The 12,044-nt window shown below is 35.4% G+C and overlaps 2 protein-coding genes across 2 annotated transcripts; one reads left to right on the forward strand and one right to left on the reverse strand.

Annotated features, from left to right (window-relative positions):
• Positions 1-1,176: 1,176 nt before the first annotated feature.
• On the forward strand, positions 1,177-3,123 carry LOC134278146 (uncharacterized). Its single transcript, XM_062760466.1, has one exon. The coding sequence runs from the start codon at positions 1,177-1,179 to the stop codon at positions 3,121-3,123; it is 1,947 nt and encodes a 648-aa protein (XP_062616450.1).
• A 4,035-nt stretch (positions 3,124-7,158) lies between these two features.
• LOC134278157 (ankyrin repeat and SOCS box protein 13-like) lies at positions 7,159-11,792 on the reverse strand. Its single transcript, XM_062760478.1, has 5 exons — positions 11,355-11,792; positions 10,634-10,784; positions 10,207-10,341; positions 9,027-9,221; positions 7,159-8,648 (listed from the first exon to the last, which is right to left on the reverse strand). Exons 1-5 carry the CDS (start codon positions 11,550-11,552, stop codon positions 8,518-8,520), a joined length of 810 nt encoding a protein of 269 aa, XP_062616462.1. The 5' UTR covers positions 11,553-11,792; the 3' UTR covers positions 7,159-8,517.
• Positions 11,793-12,044: the final 252 nt, after the last annotated feature.

The following is a 12,044-nucleotide window of genomic DNA, read 5'->3' on the forward strand; positions in this document are numbered from 1 at the left end:
GAAAAATATTGTAAACATGATTAAGACGTAACTGACACACTCTATTTCTAATGTTCAAAAACCCCAGTTTTTCAAATTCAGGAACACTAACTCTTGATCTTGGTGAGACATCAAGAATAAATCGAATAACCTTGTTCTGTACAATCTGTAATCTATTTTTTAATTTTTCAGATAGTCCTTCATACCAACAAGTAATGGCATAATCAATGTGGCATTGAATTAAAGCAGTACACAATGACTTGTTGTTGATAAACATGATTTTTGTCTATATAAAGATTTAAGTCGTTGGTTTGTTTTGTTAATAATATTTTCTACAATTTTCTCACCAGATAGTAAATTGTCTAAAAAAAACTCCTAGGTATTTAACACAATTTTTACACTCAATTTTAATTCCATTACATACAACTGAAAAAGTGCTTGTATCATAAGACTTCAATTTTCTAGGGGGTCCAAATAAAATACTCTCTGTCTTTCCTAAATGAAAGATGATTTGATGAATTTATTTATGCACAGCACCCGTAACCGTGTAAAAAATAAATTCTATTTCATATTCTCGCGACAGCGGTGTATAATTCTGTAAGTCACAACACTTGAAATCAGTGCATTTTAAAATGTACACTAATCAACGATTATATACCCCTGTTTTATATTTTGATACAAAATCAGAGGCCACAGTCAGAAGAATCGTAGACATTTGTATGTTTCCTCAATTTATTTCTTAAATAATGTCTGTTTGTTTGTTGTTTAACGTCTCTCTAGAGAATTCTTCGCTCATATGAAGACGCAATTTGCCGATGGAGAGCTGCAAATTTTGATTTCCTTGACCGGTCACCACGTCCCTAGGGTCATGCGGACGACAACTTCAATAATGAGTTGAGACGCAAATCATTAGAAGTTATCATTCATGTAAATCATTTGAAGTTATCATTCATAAGTTTGTTTATGTTCTACAAAAACAATCTAAATAAATATCTAATAACCACAACGCAATTCATTGCAATGAAAAGGTTGAAAACGCATTTGTGCTTTCAATCAGAATTACTTTTGCACATCTTCCTTGGTTAATTCTTTAGACGTGATTGTAAAATATTTATTTAAATTGTTTTTGTAGAACATAAAGAAATTTTATGAATGATAACTTCTAATGATTTACATAAGTGTTACACTTAAAGAGATATGCTAAACTTAATGTTGTTTACTTACAGTGATACAGCCATACAACATATATCAGAGTCGGTGTTTGTGGGTTTGTGTCATAAACTGGGGACATCACAACTGGTGGCCATGAGAAGAGATGTGGTGGACATCAGTGAGATGGTGAACAATCAAGTGTACCCAATTAATGGGCGAAGGAAGATGGAGAGTGGAAGTCAAAGGGAAGGATTCAGACTGGAAGGATCAGATACCGACATGATGTACTGGCCAAATAATCACCGTGTGATCTGGGAATTATCTCAGTCTCAGTATTACAACACACACAGACAAACACTGATCCTCTGTGACTGTTCTGATAGTCCACCAGGATTCACTTTGTTATATTTACTGTCACCAAGCATGAACAGAGACATCCAGAGAGCTTGTGTTAGAATGTATGACAGATATTATATATCTAGTTCTGCATACAGACATATGTTTTGTTCAAACCGCATTCCACATGGACCTTGTGCCAGTGCAAAATTCTTAACAGTGGAATTTGATTTTGCCTACTGTTTAGCTTGTGACTTTTGGCCTCCATCCGCTTCTTCTTGGATAGACAGATGTCATTTGTGGCCCCAGCCTCATGTTGTTGAAGATGTAGTGAAAAATGGATGTCACTTTGTAGCAGTCGGACATAAACTAGGAAATTATGAAGAACATGAATGGAGAATTTCTTTCTCTCTGGCAGAACAAAAACTAGTGAACGCAATGAATCACTGTCAATTCTTAACTTACGGCTTACTTAAACTATTCTTAACAGAAGTAATTAACAATGGACTAGGTGATGATGATAAATTATTGTGTTCCTATCACATGAAGACAACAGTTTTCTGGGTGATTCAACAAAATACTATACCCCACTGGTGTCCACAAAATCTCCTGGAGTGTTTCTGGGTCTGCTTCAAACTCATCCTCAAATGGGTGTATGAAGGGGCCTGTCCTAACTTTTTCATTCCAGAAAACAACATGTTTCTGAGTAAAATTCATGGCGAAAAACAACGTCAACTATTTCTTAGACTGTATGGGTTGTATGAGAGGGGTTTAGCATTTCTGCTACACAGTCCCTCAATTAGATCTTGTATTGTAAATGTGCTACATAACCCCAGACTCTCCATTGGTACAGATGAACATACTCTGATTGCTGAGCATGAGTTTGATAGAAACCTTTATTGTGAAATAGGAAGCAATGAAATATTTTACTTTTTCAACATACAGATGTATATGAGGTGTCTACATACAATAGAACAGATGATACATGTAGGTTCACCCCTAATTACGCAGTATAACGTCCCTATGCTACAGAAACTTACATCTACTCTCCTTCATAAAACTGCTTTTATAGTATACATGGAAACTTACACTCATAAAAACAAACTGAGGTATAGAGCTGACAGAATCTCCTGTCATATGCTGAAATTAGCAGCCAAATTTGGTTTCATTTCTGACAGGCTGTACATAGCTATGTATTATTACAAGACACTTAGATACACGGAAGCTGTATCTATTTTAGAGATGATCGAGGACATGCTAGCACGGCCATATACGATGTACATGTATAACTTTAATATAGGTCCAGAGATGTATCCTGAGGCTGTAAGGGGACAGTCCTGGTCTCTAAAGATGAGACAGACTGTAGCATGGTCTAACAGACTTTACCATGAAATCCACTACATCAGTGAATTGATACCAGAACAACAATCTGCTCAACAGAATAAGGATTCTGCATTAGATATCCCACCGTTTATACTGCTCTACATGCTAGAGATCTTGTGCTACAAACATGTAGACACAATGAGAGCACAAGCAGCTCTAGATGATCTACAGACCCTAGTTCACTATGAAGAGGGACGGATTATACCTTTAATATACAGAGACATATCATGGCGGATTCTGGAGATCTGTCAGCAGGAGATAGGGGATATTTAGGTTTCTATTTATACTCATATCAATTATTTCTCAGACGAGTGCTTACCCCTTCGTCACAAAATATACACAGCTACAGAACTGAGAATACAGGACATTTGTCAATAAAATCCCCCAACTAATAAATTATAAGACATTTGTACTAGTTCACCTGACAGAGATTATCATTTACATATCCTCCTCTGATTAAATTTTTTTGTTCAGTCTATTTTTAATTTAATAAGCTAATAAATTTACTCACATAAATTTACCACAGCATGATACGCCCATGGAATATTGTTAAATAATATTACTGTAAACCAACTTTTATTCGCTAGCCAGAAATATCCGCGGGTTCTGCGACCTCCTTTAACCCCGAGAAAGTTAATCGCCGGAACTAATCATTTTGCTAAGGATTTGTAGAGAGTGTTTCCTTGGCCGCGGATTAATTGTCGCAAATTGATTTTAAACTGACGAATCGCGAATAAAGATGACGCGAATAATAGTTGGTTTACCGTATCATGAAAACCGGGTAGTTTTGAGTGTAAGAAAATCTTAATAATCTTGATTCAAAGATTTCAATGATTTGCTTTGCATTCCTTAAAATGTTTGATATACATAAATCTCATGTGGTGTAAGTATTATTTATAAAAAATAAATTAAACATCATATACTTCTAAAATTGGTATATCTTAAAGCTTAACAAAGAACCGTGTGTAGTTTTGTTTATGTATATCAACAATGGTTGATTAACAATGCTCCACAACCTAATAAAACATCAACACAAATTATGTTAATTCTTTTAAAAGAATATATAAATTGTCTGAAAGTCATCCAAGTGACACAATACAATCTGGAATTTAAATGAAAATTTTATACAATAAATATTTAGCTCTGGCTATATTATACAATATCAAATAAGTTTTAATTATAATCTTCAATATGAAATTGCGTAAGATAAGCCAACAAGAACAATTTAGTACAACACAAGTAGTACATTAAGAGGTTGAATTCTCCTGCCAAATTCCTGAGATGTAGATGTAGTCCTTCACACAATTAAAAAATGTCTACGTCGGGAAAGTTTTGCCAACACATTATGAATCATTTTGTTTACAGCAATATTTATCAAAATCTATTAAACATGCATACAAAAAATAATGAAATATATAGAGATAACGAACGGTGTTTAAGCTCAAAAGTCGTCCATTAAAAAATACAAAATAGAAGAAGAGCAAACAAACAGGTGGGATCAGGTGCCATGGAGGAGTGAACATCCTCTGAAGACCGGTCACACCCGCCGTGTGCTCCTGTTTAATACGGGTGGAAGAAGGTAGATTTTTAAATGTGAATAGAAATAAGATTAAGAATATGTTTATTATATGACTCGAAGATGTTGAAGATGAATTCCATTTTATATCAAACTTTTCTGAATATCACGATCTCAGAATACAATATATCAAACAATATTACGTTAAACAACAGGCCAATGGGCATTATAGGTCACATGAATATCATTCAACAACTTTTTAACAAATGAATAAGATTCGTGATTTAAACCATAGGCCATGATATTTACTATTTGGAAAGAGGCACCTTTATTTAATCATAACTATATATTTAGCATACTAACATTGATTACACAGTACCCAAATGCAGATCAGTTGAATTTTTTGAAAATGTTTGGTTGTCCTCTCCAGACCGACTAGCCTAAATTGGCCCGACTAAACATTTTGACACCAGAAGAAATTATTTTTTAAAAGTAAACCTGGAAAAAAAGAATTAAAAAATTCTCGCCCACCTACCCACCTAATATTATCAGAGCGAGTCGGGAGAGGGCAACCAATTAATTTTCTAAAGATGAGTTGGTCAACAAATTTACCCCCGCCCTCCCACGCTTCTTATTTGCAACACCTATGATTTGAATATTAAACCGATTTCAAATAAATGCAGCTAATGAAATCAATGTATAATATTATATACACCTATGATTTGAATATTTAACTGATTTCAAATACATGTAGCTAAAGAAAGCAATGTATTATATTATTTTTTTTTTTTCATTTTGTTTTATTTTCTTTTCATATCTTTTCTTCGCCCAGTACTCAGTAAAAAATTATACTCAACATGGCCGCAAAAGTTTGTCATAACATTTTGCATTCTTACCTTTTGCTTAATCTCGACGCAAAATGTAATAATCAAAAAATCTTTTTATTACATTTTGAGTTTGAGGCTGAGTTTGATTTAAACTTTTTTCAGAGATACATCGGTCTGGTACAATACACAAATTGAACTTGCAAAGGTGTATACAATAGAATGGTCATTAGGTTCACTCCACGTGACCGAGTCCTAATGCTTCAGAAACTATAATGGCTTCTGACTTTCAGAAAACAGCCCTTTTATTTTTATTGCACATGAAGACTTATGCGCATAAAAACAAATTGAGATATGTCAGACAAAATCTCCTGTTACATGCTGAAATAAGCAGCCAAGTTTGATTGTATTACTGATATGAATTACATAGGCATGTATTATTACAAGACACGTAGATACACGGAAGCGTTATCTATTATAGAGATGATCAAGGTCAAGTTAGCACGGCCATGCATATGCGATGTATGGGTCAAATGTAGATACAGAGTTGTATACTGAGGTCATAGGGGGACAATCCTGGTCTACAAAGATGAGACAGGCTGTAGCATGGGATATTGAACTTGACAAGAGGCCCAGGGGCCACAGCGCTCATCTGAGCACATCAGGCTTGAATTTACTCCCCCCACCCCACCCCTCCAGGCGTGCATCATTTGTACAAACTAGAATCTACACTACCTGAGGATGATTCCATATAAAATCACAAATCATAGCTTTGGAGTACTTGAAAAGAAGATTTTAAAAGGTTTCCCTATATATCCCTATGTAAAACTTGGGTTGGCCATTTTGGCCCCACCCTAGCCCGGGGGGTCATGATTTGAACAAACTTGAATCTACACTACCTGAGGATGATTCCACATGAGATTCATCTTTCCTGGCCCAGTGGTTCTGGAGAAGAAGATTTTTAAAGAATTTTCCTATATATTCCTATGTAAAACTTGGGTCGGCCATTTTGGCCCCACCCTTACCCCAGGGGTCATGATTTGAACAAACTTGAATCTACACAACCTGAGGATGATTCCACATGAGTTTCATCTTTCCTGTCCTAGTGGTTCTGGAGAAGAAGATTTTTAAAGATTTTTCTTATATATTCCTATGTAAAAATAGGGTCGGCCATTTTGGCCCCACCTTTGCCCCGGGGGTCATGATTTGAACAAATTTGAATCCACACTACCTGAGGATGATTCCACATGAGTTTCATCTTTCCTGGCCCAGTGGTACTGGAGAAGATTTTTCCTATATATTCCTATGTAAAACTTGGGTCGGCCATTTTGGCCCCACCCTTGCCCCGGGGGTCATGATTTGAACAAACTTGAATCTACACTACCTGAAGATGCTTCCACATGAGTTTCATCTTTCCTGGTCCAGCGGTTCTGGAGAAGAAGATTTTCTAAAAAATGCCATTAATTTTTCACAAATTCATAATTATCTCCCCTTGGAAGGGGCCGTGGCCCTTCATTTGAACAAACTTGATTCCCCTTCACCCAAGGATACTTTGTACCAAGTTTGGTTGAAATTGGCCCAGTGGTTCTTGAGAAGAAGAAAATGTGAAAAGTTTACGACGACAACGACAACAACGACAACGACAACGAAGACAGACAACGGACAAATTTTGATCAGAAAAGCTCACTTGAGCCTTCGGCTCAGGTGAGCTAAAAATGAAATCCATTACATCAATGAATTGATACCAGAACAACAGTCTGCTCTATAGAACCGATTCCCTGCATTTATTGTCCCATCATTAATACTAATATACATGCTAGAAATCTTTTGTTACAGACATGTAGACACTATGAGAGTACAAAAAGCTCTAGATGATCTACAGACCCTAGTTCACGATGACCAGGGACAGCTTATATCATTAGATTACAGAGACATATCATGGCAGATTCTGGGGATCTGTCAACAGGTGACCTCCAGGCTGCTCTATACTCATACCAACAATCTCTCAGACAAGAACCAATCCACAACATACACATAGCTACACAAATGAGAATAGATAAAATATATGAATAAAATTACTGAATCAATTTTATTCCTCTATCAAGAGGATTCAGATGCACACGGAGGGTGTGACCGGTCAGTAGGGGATGCTTACTCCTCCATAGCATCTGATCCCACCTCTGATGTTTTGGAGGTCCGTGTTTGCTTTCTTCCTATTTTGAATTGTTTTTATAGACTTTGATATTGAATAATGTTTGTTATTTCCATATCCTTATGTTATTTTTTGCTCATGAAGGAATGATATGATTTGATGAAATTACCCTCAAGCTTATGTTTGTATGCTGCAAAAAATTAAAATCATATCATGAGGCATGCTTTGAATGTGTAATCAATAAAATAAATGAACATGTTGTATTTCTTATTTAGCATAGCAACAACTCAGAAGCAGTGGGAGCTTTTAAAGGGAAAAAATTGGATTCTATCAGAAATTTCATAAGTGGTGAACTTTTGATCCATTCAAAGAAGACCTGCTCTTTTTATTTAAATGTACATGTATTAAAATATATTTCTTTGAACTTCTAAATAAAAATGTACTCCTATATCCAAGCAAATGGGAGAGCAAAAAACATTCCAAATTTTTAAAAAGTTCTCGGACATTCAAAAATCCCTTGTTTGTAACTTTTTGAGTATACTGTAGCACAGTTCATCTGAAGTTTCTGCTTTGACGGATTTTCCGTTATTTCCTGATCATGACAAGGAGCACACGTCAGATGTGACTGGTCAGCAGGGGATGCTCACTCCTCCATGACACCTGATCCCACCTCTGATGTTTTGGAGGTCCATGTTTGCCCTGCTCCTATTTTGTATTGTTTTATAGACTTTGATATTGAATACTGTTCGTTATCTCCATATCCTTCTTAATAGCAGTTTATTTACGAAAAAGTAAGGATGAGGACACCGTAGAAAGTTTACGAGATACTGTAGAAGTGGAAAACATTACGGTGTTTTTAATTTCACTATGTTCACGATTTAAGAATTTTCCGTGAACTTTAAACCATCGTGATTATTATTTCAAGTCATTTCTACCTAGAAACAGTCTAAGTACCTGAATATTTACAAACGATTCTCCGTGAAATTAAAACCACCGTGAAAGGTTACTTTCTAACAAACCGTGAAATTATAGACACCTGAAATTAAAGACATCTACAGTATATTCATTACTTTTCTTATAACAAATTAATTAAATTCCTTTCTTCAAACAAAACAGTCCTCGCACAAACAGCAAAAAATGAAATAACATATAGTAAAAACAATTCCATTGGAGGACTAGCATCGGAAGTCCAGGTATTGATGGAGTAGTTTGGGAACCGGAAGTTCCGGTATATACTTAAGTCTTCCGGATCCCAAACATCTCCTGATCAGCAGCCTGCAGTAATGTCTCAAATCACGTGGTTCACCTAGAAAAGAAAAAATATATGACTGCAACATGTCGCATATCTTAAAGTTTATAAAAAGAGAAAAAAATCTTACATATTTCGCTGATTATTGCAAACATTTGTAACTCTCTGTTTTCTATGTCTGCTTTTCAATGTTCAACTGTAGTAGGACTTGTTTTTAGGCTTGAGTTAGTAGTTACTACACATGTACTTACATTCGCACTGCAGAAGGATTTGTTTTAGGTTTGAGTTGTTAGGCAATAATTAGGACTTACATTCCCACTACAATAGGACTTGTTTTTAGGCTTGAGTTGGTAGGTACTACACATATACTTATATTCCCAATGTAGTAGGACTTGTTTTTAGGCTTGAGTTGGTAGGTACTACATATATACTTACATTCCCACTGCAGTAGGACTTGTTTAGCAGGGTGTGTAGAGCTGGGGACCAGATCAATGGGTCGTAGTCCATTGTTGTTTCTCATCGTTACATCCGCTCCGTACGCCAGCAGGACGAGAATGAGGGGCACGTCCTGTCTCCTGGCAGCCTCATGGAGAGAGGTGTTAAGGGATTTAATGGAATTCACACAGGCACCTAAATATAGTAACAGTATTAAGGCTCTTGATGGCATTCACACAGGCTCCTAAATATAGTAACAGTGTTAAGGCTCTTGATGGCATTCATACAGGTATCTTAATAAAGTAACAGTGTTAAGGCTCTTAACGGAATTCATACATGCTCCTAAATATAGTAACAGTGTTAAGGCTCTAAATGGAATTCACACAGGTGCCTAAATAAAGTAAGTGTTAAGACTCTTAATGGAATTCAGACAAGCTCCTTAATATAGTAATATTTACATCCAATGAATATTTTCTCCTTTTCTCAAGAAAACCCATTGCGTTAATCACTGCATGAACTGCATAGGCAGGTAGCCTTGTACAGATTTCTTAATCAGTGGCTGTTCCGTCAATGAAATGTATAAAGACGTTCGCATCATTAATACAATAATTAATCTTTTTTATCCTACTTCAAATGATTATTTAAACAGATATAAATATAAACAATAAAATGTCTTTCTTTCTTTGTTATTACTGAAATTAACGGTCGCAGCTATTGCAGGAAAAATTTACATAACCCGTTTATGCGGTTATATTATGTATTTTTTCTGCAACAGCTGCTTCTGTTAATTCCAGTAATAACAACCAAAGAAAGCATTTTATTGTTTAAACAATGTTAAGGCTCTTAATGGCATTCATACATGCTCCTAAATATAGTAACAGTGTTAAGGCTCTAAATGGAATTCACATAGGCATCTAAATATAGTAACAGTGTTAAGACTCTTAATGGAATTCACACAGGCACCAAAGTATAGTAACAGTGTTATGGTTCTTAATGGAATTCGCACACACTCCTAAATATAAAACTATCAGATCAGTTTGTTAATTCGATTAATATCAGCCCCCCTCCTCTCCTTTTTCTATAGTTGACAATAGGAGAAGGGAACTAGTTATAATCAAACTGACTACTTTTAAAATCTTAATTCTTGAGAACAGCATGTAAAGGAAAAAATGTTGCTGACCTGCTCGAAGCAAAGCTTGTGCACATGTCAGACTGCCTTGACATGCTGCTACATGAAGAGGAGTTCCGAAGTGACAGTCCGAGAAGTTCAGATTAGCTCCAGCTGCCGACAATACCTCCACTGTTTCCCATTTATCTTAGCGTTCAATAAAAAAATTATATACAATTTCAAAAAATAATGAAAAAAATTATTTTTTAAGAATTTTCACAGAAATTCATGCTCGTCAAATAATCATAAAATGCACAGAAAATCTTTAAATAATGTCATATACTCAAAACATTTTAAAATTGCAGAATGCATCTTCAAAAATCTTTATTATTTGATATTTGGTAAATTTGATTTGAAATCATTTTCCGTCAATTTTGTCTGCAAATAAGAGAGTCATATAATATATAGCAGAGTTATTTTGATGATCACTGTAGGCTACCTCTGAGAGTTGCCTCATGCAGAGGAGAAGTTAACAGAAGAGGAGGGTTGACATATGCCCCCCGCTGTAGTAGAATCCTGACGATGTCTACATGTCCACTGCTGGCAGCGTCACACAGAGGGGTAGCTCCATCAATGTTCCTCACATTTACCTGAAAAGTCAAACACACGTAAGAATCTGCTGGACTGTATTTACCAAAAAAAGTTATATACCTGCCAATGGTGTTAATAAATCCAAAATTTTTTCATTACTCAAGGTCACTTTCCGAGTATCATCAATTTTTAAACTAAGACAGGATACTGATAGAAAAAGTTGCCATCACATATTTAAACATCTTTGTTCAAGTCGGCAGTCTGGTAATTTTATTTTGACTGACATATTTCATACTTCTCGTTAACATTGATTGTTTGCTTTAATTTGACTATGGAATATTCTGTTAACATAATCAATACAAGTGATAAAGGGGAGGTAATGTTTTTGTAAAAAAGGTCAATGTATCGACAACAGAATTATCCTTATATCATCAACCTGTTTGTCAGTAGTTTTTTTTTGTTTTAGAAATTGTTTGTATGAAGATCATGCTATTGCACATCGAATGAACTATGAGATATAAATCTAATAAAATCTGATATTTTTAATTTTCACTGTATTGGGGGTGGAGGTGTTGTTACATGTCATTACATGTACGACTGATATGCAATATTCAAACTAACTTGAATACCTCTGCGTCATTGTCCAGTAGAATTTTCACACAGTCGACATGGCCTCTGAAGCAGGCCTCGTGTAGCGGTCTGACCAGGTCCACGTCTTCACTGTTGACGCTGTGGCCCGCCTGTATCAGCTGTAGGAGTCTGTCTGTATTGTTTGTCTGTACGGCTGTATGTATCTCTTGAGTCTGTCCATCAAACATGCCATCCATTGTCAGTTAGTGAGCTTTGGTCAGTATCCCTTCATGTCAAGCATCCCCCGGTGGAAAAGGGTGCCTACCTACCTATGGCATTCAAGTTACATGTATGTTTATGACCACGAATCATCAAACAGACAACCAGCAGACAGTCTGTAGTATAATGCCCACCTTTTGATGTCTCACCTCTTTGTTTTGGGGAATGGAGGATATTAATGAAAATTTTATGAGCATAAAATAAAGTATGTTGTTGATATCGTTAAAATATAAAACCGGATAATAACAACTTCTAAATAAATCAAAAAAAATTCACGAAGCGATATATTTTTCCGAACAGGTCAATTTAGGCCATGAATGTACTATCATCATTGATTATGATTCTTCAAAATCTTTACAAACTATACATAAAAATTTCTTAAAGCCATATACAAAAATCTTGACAAATTGTTACACATTTTAGAAAATATAAAATATATTTTTAAAAATATGCACATAATTCCCTTGAAC

Source organism: Saccostrea cucullata, unplaced genomic scaffold (genome assembly GCF_032062105.1).
Source record: "Saccostrea cucullata isolate Sc308-1 unplaced genomic scaffold, CSIRO_AGI_Scuc_v1 ctg1637, whole genome shotgun sequence".
Classification (NCBI taxonomy): domain Eukaryota; kingdom Metazoa; phylum Mollusca; class Bivalvia; order Ostreida; family Ostreidae; genus Saccostrea; species Saccostrea cuccullata.

Bases quoted from the DNA above. Each gene is read 5' to 3' on its own strand.
- LOC134278146 (XM_062760466.1), top strand. From the start codon at position 1,177: ATGCTAAACTTAATGTTGTTTACTTACAGTGATACAGCCATACAACAT.
- LOC134278157 (XM_062760478.1), bottom strand. From the start codon at position 11,552: ATGGATGGCATGTTTGATGGACAGACTCAAGAGATACATACAGCCGTA. The intron at 10,785-11,354 runs GTATTCAAGTTA...TTGACTTTTCAG, and splicing joins TACTGGACAATGACGCAGAG to GTAAATGTGAGGAACATTGA. The intron at 10,342-10,633 runs GTAGCCTACAGT...TTGAACGCTAAG, and splicing joins GCATGAGGCAACTCTCAGAG to ATAAATGGGAAACAGTGGAG.